Raw genomic sequence first — 17,539 nt, forward strand, 5'->3', positions numbered from 1 at the left:
CGAGCTTTTAAGTATGTGAAGCACCGTGCAGCATGTCGTTTCAGGAAGCAGCTGCACAAAAGATAGCAACGTGAAGATAATCTTTCAGCATTTTTAGATGAGCGTCCGTATCGTCTAGGTGTGCGAACAGCCCCCCTGCTCAATCCCCCTACGTCAGGATCAGAGAAAGTCAGCGCAAGAGAGAGACAGAGAAAAGTAAGCAATCTAGCTTCTCAGCCATCTGCCAATAGCGTCCCTTGTATGAAATCAACTGGGCAAACCAACTGAGGAAGCATGTACCAGAAATTAAATGACCCATTGTCCGCAGAAATCCGCGAACCAGCAAAAAATCCGCGATATATATTTAAATATGCTTACATATAAAATCCGCGATGGAGTGAAGCCGCGAAAGGCGAAGCGCGATATAGCGAGGGATCACTGTATTCCTATACTGAGTGATAACATTCCATACTACACATAGTTTAAACATTGGGTTTCTAATTGTATGTTTAGCTTTTAGAACAGGTTATTCTTTTCTTGTTTGGAATGTTCATTTCTTTATTTTGTCATAAATTCACTTTAAATACAAAATAAGATGGAAGATTGAACAGAAGAATAAGTGGGTAAACATGAAAAGTTTTAGAAGAGAGCATGACGACTTGTAGTGAGTTTTGACATTGTTATTGAAGAGAGCCTGAAGCTGAAAATAGAATAGTAGTTCTGGAAATTTAGCTTATCTATAAATGGTCAGTTTCATCAGTAACAAAGTTAGAACCATTTTTGGAGCGTTGGGTATGGAAGTAGACATGCACAGTTAGTTGATTAGCTTTTGGTATTCAAAACTTGAGCATTAAAGCATGATTTCAGTAGTTAATGTCCGCTCTTTTTGGATGTACATGCTGCCCTCACCAGAAAGGACTGAAATAAGTTTTACTTGTAAGTTGTGTTTGTTGATGAAAACATCCATTTCTTTATTGTCACAATAATTAAACTTTACCCACTAATCGGTAATCTCTAAAGTCTGTGTATCCTGCAAGCACACTTTTGGAATCATTTTGTGCATTTCTGTGCATTCTCCTTAAACTGCAGCAAGGCATAAAAAAAATCCATTTGAAGACAAGTTCTCCTGGACTCAAATCATACCAGAATCTGTTTTGTTTTTCCTGCTGCAGAGTTTTGAAACCTTTAGTCAAGACAACTCATGAGTTCTAAGCAGTCACCAGACCAGTGACCATGTACTTGCATTTGGAAACCTAAATGAAAATTTAAGGGGACCCCCCCAAAAAAAGAAGTTGAAGCTTAAAGTACCGTATTTTTCGCACCATAAAACGCACCTAGGTTTAGAGCAGGAAAACAAGAAAAAAATATTCTGAACCAAATGGTGTACTAATATATTTTAAAAAAATATAGCAGAATAATATTTCAACCATGTAAAGTCAACAGCGGTATTAAGAACAATCATCACTGTCATTAACAAATGAGGAGAGACTTTAACGTTCAAGCACTCTTCTAGTTTTCTGGAAACCCCAAGAACTCCTTATCACTAGTGTCAGAATTTATGAAGCTCCATTGCTCACAATCGCTGATATCACTTTCTTTACTATCTTCATATATGATACTATCTTCAGTTCCATCTAAGGCATTGCTAATGGCAGCTTCCACCTGCAGCTGTAGACTCTTCAGTACACGAGCAACTCTCCACATTAGTGTTTAGATCTGGACGATGCATGTTTGTTTAACCACATCGCCGCTGTACTTTGTATATAAGAGCCAGATCGAATGTTATTTACCTTGATTTATTTACTTATCTTCCTACAGCGTAAAGTCACAAGTAGACTGCAGTGGGCCTACCACTTCCTCTTCTAACAGCTGTCGCTACTGCTCACGGGTCAGGTAATGCACATCACGGTCTGTGACGTAGTATTTGCTCCATAAGATGCAAAGACATTTCCACCCACTTTTGGGGAAAAAAAGTGCATCTTATGGAGCGAAAAATACGGTAATTTGATCTCAACCTGCGCAGATGTTTATACCATACCATTTTCATTGTCAAAAGCTTCACTAGTGTTAAATTTGCATTTTAGGCTTAGTAAAAATGTAAATGATGATGAAACCGACTTCTAAAATAGTTTTCCAGGTGCATCTAATTTCACAATAATTTCAGTATTGCATTAACCTGTCTTATACGATATACAGTGGAACCTCAGTTTGCGAGCATAATTCGTTCCGGAAACGTTCTCGTCAAGGTTATTATAGTTAACGAAAACTAAAGTCAAAACTGAAACTATTATTAAAAAAGCATTTTCGTAAACTGAAATAAAATAATTAATGAAACCAAAATGAAAAACTAAACGAAACTATTAAAGTAACTGAAATAAAATAATAATTTTCTAAAATATTTTTAGTGTTCGTTTTTGAATGAATATTCTTGCCGTTAGTCTTTAACCCTTGTAAGTTTTAACTCTTAAACAGAAAGTCATCCACCACGAGCCATATATTCATCCAGTGAACGGCGGCTGGTGACGGAGGGCGGCTGTTCACACAGCATTTGCGGTGACAGAGCAAGCCGAGTGCGGGTGCGTAAAGCGTGAGAAATAGAAAGCGATTTGTGTGTCGCCTTTCTTTGCGCTTGTTGTATATCAAGATGTAATTCAAACGGCTGAAATCAGAATTTGCTTGTCAACAAAACATTTACCATATGGACAGAAAAATCACGAGTGAGTAACGTTTCAGTTTATTTCTCAGGTGTCTGCTTTTTGTTGACAGCAATTCACCTGCCACTTCGCACTGGAGAAATCGTTTTCACTTTCTCATATACGAAGTATAGAGAAAGTATAGTAATCATGAAAAAATTCAACCAAGATATTTTGATGAATCTTGACGTTATAAACTAACCAGTGTCCAACAATATTGTTCTTTGGAATTGTGTGTGTACGCGTGCACGCACACGTGTGTGTTTATAAACACGATAACTCAAAAACACAACTAGATAGATGGATGAAATTCGGCATGTGGTTGTTATGCCACAATTATAGATCTGTATTAACTTTTGGGCCAAATCCATCACCCGGAAGTGGTACTTTACCTGAACACATACTCGATTTTTATTTTATTTATACAGCTGCAGAGTCTGATTTGTTCAACTTTACTTTTATAATAATTGTTCAATATATTATTAATTTGATTTGTTGTTGATGGTTCCTTAATGTACATAATATAAAAATATAATTATTGTCTTGCAGTTTACTCCTCAAATGTCCATCCCCATATCTGAGTATACAAGAAAATTGAGGGGAGAGCACTCCCGGTTTTTGATAGTTGAAATATCATATTCTTTTTGTTCTTAACATCAGCCTTATCATACATATTGCACACCAGGAATTTTTCCTGCCTTGCATCCAAACCTGCTGAGATAGACTCCAGATTTCCTGCAATCCTACTCTGGATAAACAGGTTTAGATAATGTATATGTTGTTGTTAATTTCAGACTCTCTGAGATCTCGGTCGTTTTATGTCTGTCCGTACTCCTATTACCTGCTCTTGCTCTGCTCATTATGGGTTTACTGTCCTTTATGGTGGTCTTTTCAAGACTCACTGCCCCAAACCTTGACACTACATGCTTGTTGTTCTTTGTTTCCCTCAATACAGCTAGGTGGGGTCTGCACACTCATTCAAGTCTAAGAGCCCTGTTCTTCCTAAGCCCCTGTGATTTTTCATGAGAAAATATTTTTAAAATGATAAAATTGTGTAAAATTGTTCATTTTCAGTGTCTAGTTTTGATTATGCTTGTTTTTATCAGACAAGAACAAAACCAGATAGTAAACCAGGCAGTGTAGTAAGCTTCCACTAACATTAAACTCATATCCAAATCTGTTAAGTGTACAGTTCTGTCTGATTGTGACACAAAACTAACTCCGTAGGCGCTCCATGCCATAATTACTAAAACTAAAACTGAAACTCATATATATAAAAATAAAATAGAAATGTCTTTGTGAAATAAAAACTAAACTAAAACTAAAAATACACAATGAAAGAAAACTAAAACTAAACTGAATTTCCAAGTAAGGTCAGAAAAAATATAGAAATAAAAACTAATATAAAAAGGCAAAATTATAATAACCTTGGTTCTCGTAGTCCAAAGCACTTGTATATCAAAGTGAATTTCCCCATAAGAAATAATGGAAACTCAGATGATTTGTTCCACAACCCAAAACTATTCATATAAAAATGATTAATACAAAATATAAAGTAAAAATACATAAAACAAATTAACCTGCACTTTACCTTTGAAAAGAATCATGGCTGGTGTGAGTGAGTTTCTAAACTCTTGTGGGATTGCACCCAACGGGACAACACGCGGAAGAGCGTCCCAAAGCAATCACAGTCTCCCAGCGCTGTAGCAGTTCGCCGTAAAAGCGAATCCGAAAAGATCGCGGACATGCTATAAGCACCTGCTGTCAATGGGTGATACAAGGAACAAGGGACATTATAAATGTGCAGGGCCCTGCCTAACTGCTGTGTCTGTGTATAAATAAACGTGCTGTTGCTGTTTCAAGCTGAATAAAGCTGGTGTTGCAAAAGTACTGAGACTCAGCTTCGTGTTTTAGAGTGCAAGATGGGGACTCGCACGTCACAGCACACACACACGCGCACGCGAGCGAGCACACGCACACACACACACACACACACACACACAATGCTAATGCTGTAGTAAACCGCATACGCTCGTACAGATGTTGACTATATGAGTGAGGCACGCCGACTCAGACGGAGAATAGGAGACGATTGCCCACAATACCGCAGCGAGAGAGAGAGAAGAACAACCATCAGCTCAGTTGTGATTACATGACGCTCAGCAGACAAAGCGTATGCATACTACTCGTACTGCAAGACTTCGCTCGTTTATCAAGTCAAAATTTATTAAAAATTTTTACTCATCTTGCAAAACACTCGTAAACCAAGTTATTCACAAACCGAGGTTCCACTGTACTCCCTATTAAGATAAATTTCTTGTAATGGTGTATTTAATCTATTATGGGCAAAGTATTAAGTTTAATTTAAAATCTCAAATACCAATATTTAACAACTTGCTGAACTACCTTTACTATTCACTTCTGTCAGAAGACATGCAGTATTATCACCAGAATTCCCATCTTTCATACTTTTAATAGAACTAATAAATTATAATAAATGAACAAGAAACATTGTAAAGTGATACTATGTCTGTATAAAATAAGTGAGAATTTTATATAATGCTGAAAAAAATGTACTAAATATCAACATATCATAGATTCTTAGTTGTCCTTTAAAAAAAGTCTAAAAAGGGTAAGTTGAAAACCTCAAAAACATTGATTTTTTTCCTGTTGTGATCCCAGTCTGAAGTAAGATATTCTATTTATAGTGGAATATATATATATATATATATATATATATATATATATATATATATAAAGTAAATGCCAGGATGCACTTCCCTCTGTAACACTCAACAAACCTCTGTTTTTCTTTCTCTCTTTCTCAGGCTGCTACAGTGTTTCTTATTATGGAATTGTTGACATCCTGAGAAAATGGGGCATTTTACTGTCCGAATTCTACCAAATGAATTTACCACCACATCTGCAGGATAAAAAGAAGAGCATGAATGAGAATAAAGTGATTTTGCTGATCTCCCTGACAATGGAGCTCTGAGGCACATCCAGATAATTCTTTTTTTTTTTTTTTTTTTTTTTTTTTTTTTTATAAATATATATACTACAATGCTTTGTGAGACCATGCTACGCTTTATTTCCCTCAAGTTTGGTCGTCTGTATCGATGTTTAAAATTCCTCTTTGTTGTTAGCTTATTTGTCATATTGGTAATGAACACTCACAACCTGTTTGCCTCATTCCAGAAGAATGAACTCATGGACCGCCGCTTTATAAACCTCAACAAGTGCCCAGCTTGCTTTGGTACAAGTTGGTGCCGTAAGTTTATGAATGGGCAGATCTCCTTTGAGACATGGGGACGTTTGAGATTTCTTGACTTTTTCAATGTGAAGAATGTTTATTTTGCACAGTATGGTGAGCCAAGGGAAGGTACCAGACGCATTGTCCTTAAACGTTTGGGTTCAAATCAGGAGCTAATGGACATTGACCAAAAGATTTGTAAAAGGGCCACAGGACGGCCTCGCTGTGACTTAATACAAGCAATGTACAAGACAGAATTTGCCCGTTTAAATGGTGATGTGCGATTACTGACACCAGAGGTAGTTGAAGGGTGGTCAGATCTAGTGCATTGTCCTTCTCAGAGGCTGCTTGACAGAATTGTAAGAAGATATGCAGAAACTAAGGATTCTGGAAGCTTTCTTCTTAAAAATTTAAAAGACACTGAACGCATGCAGCTCTTAATGACTCTTGCTTTTAATCCGGAACCCCTAGTGCTTCAGGTAGGTGGCTTCTAATTTTAGATCTTTTAAGGAAAACAGCAGTGTTGTGCCTTACTGTCTCTATTTAAATTATGCATTTCAAATTTGAGATGTACATGTTGTTTTTGTTTTAAGCATTGTCCTAAACTGTTTTTGCACATTCTTGTAACATACCCTCCAAGAGAGTGGAACAATAGAATTTTAGTATGCCAGATAATCTTTTATCATTCACACACAGTTTTCTGAATGTGTCATTTTATTTTTGTTTGGTGATTCCACTAACCCATACAATCTTCTTGGTGGTTTTTATCTAGACATTAAAAAAAAAAAAAAATCCACCAATATTCCAAGCGATGGTTAACAAATAAATATCTGTAATTAGCTTTGAACACCTTAAAAAACGGAAGATGGCTTTAAGTTTTGAAATTTTATGAGCTAATGTCAAAAGCTCTGCTCTAAACATTTTTATTAATTGACTTTAAGCAGCTTTGTAGAATGTACTCCAGAAAGGGGTTTTTTGCTGTTCATATACTGTATACAGTACACCCCCAAAATTTGTTGAGGATACATTCCTAGAGCACCCATGAATTGTGAAAAACAGTGAATTTTGGATGTGGTTAAAAAAAATGCCTATTTTTATAGTTTAAACCCTAAATATGCCCCCAAAACACTTTAATTTCAAACTCAGCTTAATACATTACCTAAAAATAAAAAATGTAAAGGTAAACCTGTATACTGTACTACTGTGTCTCCCGCAGTGCTAGAATGTAAAATACCTTCATTGCCAGAAGACTTAGAAGGTGCAGGGCCTTTCAGCGGCATCTTGGGGCTTTAACTCTTAAACTGCCACATACTTGGGGTTTAATGCATGCCTGAACACCAAATACTTTTTTGCTGCACTTTAAGTAAATGTCATAATTCACAAAGAAAAAGTGGAATTTTAATGGAACACTTTTTTTCATGCAAAGAGCATCACAATTACTGCAACACTGATCATTTTACACACTGCTAATGAACTGTAAAAACTATTTAAAAAAAAAAAAAAAAAAAAAACACTACTGGAACAATATGTACAAGGTGCAACTGACGCAGTGTATGAAATTCAGTAAATCACTGAGCCAACTGCACTTGAACTGGCTTCACTCAAGCACAAAGAGGTACACGCTGACGCTGGCAGGCTAGTCTAGTGCAGTGGCTGAATCCCAGAGACAGTGAGGCTGCAGGGTGTCACGCTTGGGTCACACAATTGCACAGAAACACAGGAGATTGTAGAGACAGGAACTTTATTCAAACACTTAAAACAAACATGCCTCTTTCAGAAGTAAAACGAGCTCAGTATGCAGTTAATTATCAATTAAAGAATAGATAAACATCATAGGGGAGCACAACGGGAGCAGAGGATGTCTGGGGGAGGAGAGAGAAACAAAGCAATCAGCCAAAAAGGACAGGTGCTATTCAGGCTGTTAAGTATGTGTAGCGCGAGAAGCATATCACGCGACAGAGCAGCCGCAATAAGGAAGCAATGTGAAAGTAGTCTTATCAGCATTTTTTAAGAGGGATTTTTTGAGGAGTGTTTGTGTCTTCTAGGGGTCTGTTCAGCCCCCTTGCTCACAAGGGGCTGGCAGTGGTCACGAGCTGGCTACTCAACGAATGTACGGCACTGACTGATCAGCTCCTGCATGCTCACAAATGGCACTGGGAAATGACTATAGCTGGTTGTGGCGGTTTAAGGGTTAAGAGGAACAAAACGGAAAACACAAGAACACTCAGCTGGAGATGCATCATAGTCAATCAGCAGCAAGGAGAAATGAATAATGCTGTAGCGGTCTGAAGCCGCTAAGATTTACACTGTCGAGAAGACAGCGATTTATTTATTTTTATGGTGGAGATTCCAGGGACGCACCCAGCCTTGGCCTGACCTGCACTCACTCACAAACAGAGACAAAAACAAAGCAAACCGGTAATCAGACAGCAAATAAAGAGTGTAATGAAAAGAAATGAAATAAATGAAAACGATACCACACCTGTTCCCTTTACGGCGATTACACATTAAATACAACAAAGCACAAACAAAAAACACACAGTAAATCATGAAAAATGGCAACGGATGAAATGTAATGATAAAAACAGATAGTCCAGAGATCCGCACGTTGAATGGGAATGTAAAGATAGTCCTATTGCTAGATCCCGAAATGGTGAAGACGGGTGGACGGGTTCAGGAGCGCTCCTTTCTTTGCAGGATGGCCATGAATCCACTTACAGTAACAATGTAATCAGGCAGACGGCAGACAATCCAGATGCCAAAAATGAAGTGATCCAGGACGAAACGAATAAGTACAGGTAACCCAACAGAAGCAGGCAGGCAGACAGACAGGAACTTGAAACTTTTTTTGGTCACCGGCCCCCTTTTTAAAAGCCTTGCTGACCTCTTTTGACCCCAACAGCCCCAGCACCCTCAGCAGAAGACCAATCGGTGCCACTGCAGAGACTGCTGGGAGTTGCAGTTTCAAATTCTGTTGGCTACTTTCACAATCCCAAGCTGCGTTTTCCTCTACGGTTGCTTCCTGTTCTCTCTACAGTACAGTATTTCCACGAAAAAGTCATAAAAATTGCAGTGGATATTTGCGGTTTCCACTAACAATTATTAGATAGGTTATAAGGAAAAATCCGTGAATGACTGAGGCCGTGAACTCTGAACCGCTACTTTGCAGGGGTCTACTGTAAAGGGTGCATAATTAGCTTCTTCCAGCTAAGAGAACTGGAGCCAGATATTAAATGGAGAATGTGACAAGGCGTTTTTCACATTTTGTATGCTGCTGCATACTGTGGTCAAGAAATCTTATGATAATATCAGAAATCTAATGATGACATGGCCACAGAAAGAGTGGTGAGGCCATAATAACAAAATAAAGAAAATATTTAATGTAATAGATAAGGATAGATTAATAAAATTAATGTCAATATGCCTCTTAATTATCTGCCAAATGTTTTTATTCATAGTGACTTAAAAAGTTATTTTGAAATTAGTCATTTCCTGATAAACAAACTGTTAACACAGTGTACAGTAAAATTTTTAAACAAAAAAAATTCTAGCAGTGTAGATGAGAGGTGCTTTTGAAGTGTGAGATATCCATTGAATGCACCAGTGGGAGCCAGTGGGCAAAGCTGCATCAAAAATACACTGTTTACACAGGTTTAATCCTGTTGTAACGAAATTAATGTGACCATAATAATATTTTGTTATAACAGAAATTTAATTGTAACGAATGAGGAGAATACGTGTAATATTCTGACTTGGGTCGCCAGCGATTTGCCATCTCTAACGGCAGTGACACTAGGACAGCTTTGTAGCTGCTCTGCCACGTCTTACCATGTAATTGCCTTGGTCTTACCAAGTGTAGTAGAACTGGTCCACAGGTTATGGCTTTTTCTGTTTAAAATGTAGCTTTTGAAATTACTAAGTATCTGCTTATTTTAAATATTACTAATAAACTCATGAGAATTGATTATTAGCTCTAAAGATTAAACAATACTTTTGCTTTTGCAAGTATATTAGAAAGACAATTACACAAAATTCCACAAACTCTCTTGATGTTATAATGCAATACAATACAATTTATTTTTGTATAGCCCAAAATCACACAAGAAGTGCCGCAATGGGCTTTAACAGGCCCTGCCTCTTGACAGCCCCCCGGCCTTGACTCTCTAAAAAGACTAGGAAAGACTCCTTTAAAAAAAAAAAAAAAACCCTTGTAGGGGAAAAAATGGAAGAAATCTTGGGAAAGGTAGTTCAAAAAGAGAGCCCTTTCCAGGTAGGTTGGGGCTGCAGTGGGTGTCAAAAAGCAGGGGGTCAATACAATATAATACACAGAACAGAACAAATCCTCAATACAGTGTAAAAAATAAAAAATTTACAAGTATGGAGCAGAATTTAACAGTGGATGATAACCCATAATATGATTTGGATTTGTTTAGAGTCCTGAAGACCTCAGCCATCAAGCTACCTCCCCCATTTGGCCATTTCACAGCTCAGTTAGTGCTGTGTCAGCCAATCTGATGAAAGGACCCCTCTACCCCACGATTCCTGCAATCCTTTATCAGGGATGACTTTACCTTAGGCAGGCAAAACAACTTGGCAGGTGGGCCATGGCACCAAGTGCCATATTTGAGTACCGAGAAGAGAAACCAAATAGGTGATGGTTAGTAACAAATTATAACTATCATGTTACTTATGTTTTAGTGCTAATGACTAACAACAGAGATGCAGTCTGTACAGTTAATCAGCAGCTCTAGTCAGGATATGCTAAACTGAAGTAGTGAGTCTTCAGCTGGGATTTAAAAGCTGAGACCGAAGGGGCATCTGCTATAGTAGCAGGCAGACCATTCCATAGTTTAGGGGCTCTGTAACTAAATGTTGCTCTGTCTTTGTTTTAATCTGTCAGTGTGTTGGCAAGGGCAGGACTAAATCAAATGTAATTAAGTAGTGATCAGAAATAACTTCATTTAATGGAGTAATATTTAAATTTTGAATTTCAGCTTTGTAAGTTATAATTAAAACTAACGTGTGGTTAAGATTGAGTTGGACCTTTGACAATCTGACAAAATCCTACTGAATTTAACAAATAAGTAAAACACTTTCTAAAAGTGTTAGCTTCCATATCAATGTGTACATAAAAATCTCCCATCAATACTACATGATAGTGCTGGGCGATATACCGGTTCATACCGAAAAACGTTTTTTATTTTTGTTATGGTATGGATTTTTCTTACACCGCAACACTGGTTTAAATTGCCTAAACAACATTCGGAATGTGGTGCTGCGGGAAACTGTTTAAGGGGGACCTTTTTCACTGCTACACGGGGACTCTTTTTCACTGCTACACTGCTAAACAGGCGTGCGGGAGGTATTGTGCGGTGAAACTGGACAGAGAACATTCCGAAACTGAAACTGTAGCAGACGATAAAGTTGAAAATGATGACACAGAAGAACTTTTGCTGGAAAAATGAGTCACGTCTGTTGTCTGGAGATATACAGTACTTTGGATTTAAAAGGTCGGATGTGGACCATTATGTTCAAATGTGTGAATATTGTTTCTATACTACTGGATAATACTGCAAGCCAAATTGTACTTGTTTTATTTTTTTTCAATACTGTGTAATGTACCTGGGTACTGTGTAATAGTGTGACGACATGTTGACTTTATTCTCGACATTTCTACTTTATTCTCGCCGTTTGTCGAGATTAAAGTCGACGTTGACTTTATTCTTGACATGTTGACTTAATTCTCGTAATTTGTTATTAAAGTAGAGCGTCATAAACTAAACTTCATGTTAAAATGAATATTTAATTTACTAGATTTTCTCAAACCCTGTCATAAGTTATGTAGCACATTAAATGCTTTGTGTTAAGTGTTCCTGGAGCCATGTTAATCGCTAATGCTTCTTAAACTGACTTTCTCTTGCACTAAGAGGAGACGCAGGCAGCACACCGAATACATTAATTTCATGGTATTCCTGCTCCCTGAACATTTAGAATGCTAAGATAAATACTTGATATAATTTTCATGATGAAATGTATTAATCATGTGGGGGCACGGTGGCATGGAGGTTGCACAGCTGCCTCGCAGCAATGGGGTCCCGGTTGTTCCTTGCTTTGAATTTGCATGTTTTTCTGGTGGGTTTACTCGGCGTGCTTCAGTTTCCTTTCAAAGTCATGTAGGATGTGGGGTTTTGTTATGCTATATTAACCCTGCTAGTTGTATGTATTGCTTGTATTCACCCTGTGATGTGCTGGCACCACGTTCAGGATTTGCTCCTGCCTTGCACACAATGCGTACTTGGATGGGCGCAACCCTGAATGGATGGCATAATTAAACGTGTATAACGAAGATTTTTTTAAAGTTCTGAACACTCCGTGGTCTAAGTTTATAACTACGTTTAATTTCACAAAGACGTTTATCGTGTGGTGATTGGTTATGTGGAGAAAGAAAAAGGAAAGATAGGAACTGCGGGTTTGGTACATCAGACAGAGACAGCACGCATGCAATAAAGAAAGCACGCTCAGAAGAACATGCATTGAATTCTGTGTTCGTGTCTCCGACCACCAGTTCACAAACCCAATATTTACACAATATTTAAGTTAAACCTGTGCGATACCCATTCATACGTCCAGTTTTTTGGAGCCTCGTCACACCTGCCGTACAGTTCTCTACACTGAACTTACACCTGGGGACCCCTTACTGTGAGGGAGCAGCACTACCGTGCATGTTTAATACCTGCTTTAATGAATTTCATCATGAAAATTTATCTTAGCATTCCACATTTTCAGAGATCAGGAATATCATGAAGTGAATGTATTCTGTGCGGTGATCGCTGCCGGCACCTCCTCTTAGTGCAGAGGAAGTCAGTTTAAAAAGCGCGTACAGCGATTAACAACTGGGTCGGGGAACTCTTAACACAAAGCATTTAATGTGCTACATTAACTTATGACGGGATTTGAGAAAATCTAGTAAATTAAACATTGATTTTAGGTTGATGTTTAGTTTACGACATTCTACTTTAATGACAAAATTAACTATGAGAATAAAGTGGAAATGTCGACTGACTTTAATCTCGACATGGTGTTTTTTTTTTCTTCACTGTGGCCCTAATACGCTTCCGTAGGGCTATACCACAAATAGCATTGTAAATGCAAGTTGCAGTTTTATTATTTATGTATATAGCTTAGCTTGAAGCAAGGTCCATATTAATGCAGTTTGCCTTAATGATGGTTCAGTTGGTAAAGATGTCATCACCAAGTTGCACTTGTTTTATTTTATTTTAATTTGGTGAATACTGTGTAATGCACCGGGCTTTGAAGTCTTGGAAGTAATAGTATTATTACTGGAAGTTGCACTGTTATTTATTGTATTGTTGTTATTTATTAGTTTAAATATTATGCAGTTTAATGATGGTAAAGTTGTAAAAAGTCACTTTAATGTGTCAGAGGACAGAGATTGTTAACATTAACAAAGTGTAGTTGGTTTACAAAAAATTTACTAGTATTTATTACTTTTCTAAGACATGTTCAGTGCAATACAGCTTTTGACAAGCACCTCTGGATATTTTACTAAGTCTAAATGCCTCTTTGGATGGCTGAAAAAATGTTGTCAAAATTTTAGCTTAGTGCAAAATTTGTTCAATAAAAAGGCTATATATTTTAGATAGATAGATAGATAGATAGATAGATACTTTATTAATCCCAATGGGAAATTGAATTATTTTAAAATTCTTATTTTGACTGCAACTGTCATGCAATGTGATTTCTTATCTTCATTAGTGCCACCCCCTTGAAAACTGTCAGTTTATGGGGCCGTGCAAACCTATATTAATACTTGTGTACACACTAAAATGTTTTTTTGTAAAATGTACAATTCTCATGACAGTGGAATATGTTATTCTTAGCCAGTAATTGCAGTGGAAAATGTGGTTAACATCCACTCATGCATGGGAAAAAAATACCATCCAATACCGTGAAACCGGTATAATTTTGAAAAATACCGTGATATAGAATTTTGGTCATACCGCCCAGCACTACTGCGTGATCATAATTTATACCCAAATCAGATAAGATTGCTCAATTCAGTCATGAACAATGAATATGTCCCTGGTGGTCTGTAGATTAGCACTATAATTGTGTTGGAATCTGTTTTAATATTTAAAATGAATGCCTTAAAGGATGTAAAGTTGCCTAAATGTTTAGAAGTGATTTGCATTTTGTTACAATGAATTATTCCAAGGCCTCCTCCTCGACCAGAATCTCTAGACTTATAAAGGAATGAGTATCCATCTGGTGACGCCTCAGCTAGGGGAACAGTGTCACATTTACTAAGCCAGGTTTCAGTGAGAAGGCACAGATCAGATTTAGTACTTAATATAATATCATTTACCAAAACAGTTTTACTGTCAAGAGAGCGAATGTTCAATAAGCAGCATTTAAAACTGCATGCTTCTTTCTGAACTGGTGATATATTTTTTGTTTTAATTTTAAGTAAATTTCTATTACAGATGCCCCTGGTGGAGGGTCTGGTTTTATCTCTTGGTCTAATTATACACCTTATATTTTGGTTATCAAGTAATTTAAGATTTGCATCAAGACTAAATTTATTGGATGCCTCACGACAGGGATTATGGGTAACAGCTTCAGAATAGTAACAGGTGGGATAAACAACAGCCTGTGATTTTAAGATCACATGACTGCGGCCTGGATGGTGCTCTAATGAGCCAGCCAGGTAGTTTTGCTGCCATATATTTGGATAATACATAAGATCCCCTCCAGTTAGGATGAAGACCATCTGTTTTGAAAAATCCAGGCCTTTCCCAAAAATCATCCCAATTGTTCACAAATGCTATGCTTTTATTTGAACACCAGGTTTCTAGCCAGCAGTGACATAAAGCCAGCAATCTGCTATAAATCACACCCTCTATATAATCTTAGTAAGGGGCCAGATACAACAAAATTCCGACATTTTCTTTTAGCTTTGGTGCATAGAGAGATGAAGTTCCTCTTTAATACCTCAGATTACTGTAAATAAATATTAGTGCCGACATGCAGCAATAAGGTAGATACTTCATCGTTGGCGACACGGTCCAATGTGGCCTCTATGTCAGAAATCTTGGCCCCTGCGAGGCATTTAACATAAACTGCTGGTATAACATAGTTTGGAATTCTAATATTCCGCACTATGGAATCGCCAATTATGAGCACTTTCTTATTCTGTTTCCACAGGTGCGCTGTGTAGTGCTGAGAATCTGTTCTGGGTCTGAATTGGTGACCTGGGTGCCGAGGAACTAAATTTTGGCTTCTTAGACCCCCGTTTTACTGTTACCCACTTGCCCTGTGGCTGAATTGGTGCTGCTGACTTCGGCCGCGCACTGACTACAGTGGGACCTGGAGAGACTGAAGCTGAATCAGAAGTAGCCGAATTGTCTAAACAAACCGAGTTGATCCAATTTTCGGTTTGCCTAATTGCTATCAGGTTTCGAATGTGGTCCTTCTATTCGCATATTTTCCTGACCAACTCTAAATTAACTAAACACTTTTGGCAGGTGAAGCTGTCTACATTGTTGGCCGGAAAACCTGAACTGTACATGATGCAAGACACACAACATATAAACGTGCCCTCGACAGGCAGAGAACAGATAGAACTTATGTTTAGCACTGATATCATCTTCTTCGTTGTTTAACTTCGGTGCTTTCTGCGTTTTCTGCATTCACCTGAATCACCAGGAGACCATGGGCTTTAAGTTTCCACCACCCCGGTGAACAATCGACTTGGATTTCAAACTGCCGATTATTTCTCCTAGTCAGGTGTCGGCTTTACTTCAGTTGAACTTACTCGGGTGTTTCCGAAGGGCTACGTGCCTGTGGGAGACGCTGCTGTGCTTTTGCTCGCTGCTACTCCAAAGAGGTGGAGCCTGAACTCTTGTATCTAGCTATTATTAATCTACACAGATACTAGAGATCTATAGAACTGCATCTGCACTTTTGTATGTTAAGGTTATTGGTAGTTGTGTTCTTGTGTCTTTTTATAATAAAGAAACAAGTGCAAGGCCTCTTTTCTTATGCAACCACTCTTCAAGAGTCCAATTAAGTTCTTATCCATATTACTAACCGAGAATGGTAAACCGGATATGGACGCAGGGACCTGCCCGTGGACACAGGAGACATAGTGCGCAGGCGCCACACAAAGCCCCCCTCCCCAGAGTGAAACGGGAGAGATTACGAACGTGCGCAGGCGCCACACAAAGCCCCCCCGCCCCAGATTGAAACGGGAGAGACTACGAACCGTCTGACATGCCGCAAGCAGGATAAAGCGAGGTCAGAAATAAAAGACAGAGTAGGAAACAAAGTAAAACGTCATAAAGAGGTTAAAGAACGGGGCCAAACACATGGAGAGCAGGTTACAGATGATGAAAAGTGGAATGCAACAGCTTCAAAAAAACCTAGGCACGAAACATATGCACAGCGAGATACAGAATATAAAAGCAGAAAAAACGACAGTTAAACGTCCACACCACACAGCGGAGGCAGACCCGGAAGGTGCAGGCGCCTACATCGTGCGTCGGAAGGCGCGGAAAAGTACGAAAGGCAAAGGCGCCTACACAGCAAGGTAAAACCCAACATAATACGGAAGGTGCAGGCGTTGCCGCCATATTGTGAGTGGCACTACTGCGTAGTGAAGGCGCAGGCGTCGCCGCCATATTGTGTGTGGCACTACTGCGGAGTGAAGTTAGGAATAATATGCTGCTTGGGATCGTACAAAACGCCGAACACGACCCACCGTCTGAAACTGCGGAGGCAAAGCAGGCACGGGTTCAAACCGAACAAGCTCGACTGACAGATATACGCCTACAACGCGCGTCTCAAACCGCAGAAGCAGGGCAAGCACGGGTTCAAAACAACGCAAGCTCCTACAACGCTCGTCTGAAACTACGGCTGCCCAGTGGGCACGGGTTCAAAACGCCGGGGGTAGGCGAGCGAAGCGAACAGGGGGCGGAGCCCCCTTGTTGGAGAAGGAGAAAAGTTGGATAAGTTGGAAAAGTAAGGATTTTTGTGTTTCAGATGAGCCACCAGACAAGCAGGATGCACTGCTGCTGAAAATATGTGAAAGAGAGAACAGAGAGTTCTTGTATTGTGATCAGTAAATTAACTCTTAAAACTGCAGCAGGCTAGTGCACCAATAAAAATTAATAAAATCAGGCATAACATGGTTTAAGTGAAATAAGTTTCACTTAATCAGGGTAGAGATTGCTGAAATTATGAATTTTATTCAAAGATCCCTAATGGTCTTTGTGCTCCTTCAAGTAATTTGGGCAAAACTCAGAACTTTGTAACCAGAACATGGCAGTCGACAAATGGCATCGTTATTAAAATACTGTAAATCAAAAATAGCAGTTTATTGTCCTGTGGCACACTGTTTGGGTTTGCAGTGCTGCATGCTCTACTTTCCTTTTTGCTCCTGCTGTTTTTACTCTAGCTTCTTTATGTTTCTCATTCTCTTCATACTTGCTAGTGCCACTTCTTCCTTTGTTTTTATTTTTGTTCACACCTTTTTCTACCACTCCATTTTTCTCTTTTTCCTGGGTGTGCATCCCTTATCTTTTATACAGTAATT

At 38.6% G+C, this 17,539-nt stretch overlaps 1 protein-coding gene across 3 annotated transcripts in view; it reads left to right on the top strand.

Annotated features, from left to right (window-relative positions):
- The window catches only part of dipk2ab (divergent protein kinase domain 2Ab), a 102,089-nt gene that overhangs the window by 23,272 nt on the left and 61,278 nt on the right, over positions 1 to 17,539 (top strand). For all 3 annotated transcript variants that reach the window (XM_028794688.2, XM_028794687.2, XM_028794686.2), the window contains exon 2: positions 5,501 to 6,404. In XM_028794688.2, coding sequence (XP_028650521.1) covers positions 5,736 to 6,404 — 669 coding nt within the window. In that variant the 5' untranslated portion in view covers positions 5,501 to 5,735. The remainder of the gene's footprint in view (positions 1 to 5,500; positions 6,405 to 17,539) is intronic.

This window comes from Erpetoichthys calabaricus, chromosome 2 (assembly GCF_900747795.2).
Source record: "Erpetoichthys calabaricus chromosome 2, fErpCal1.3, whole genome shotgun sequence".
In the NCBI taxonomy this organism is placed as follows: Eukaryota; Metazoa; Chordata; class Cladistia; order Polypteriformes; family Polypteridae; genus Erpetoichthys; species Erpetoichthys calabaricus.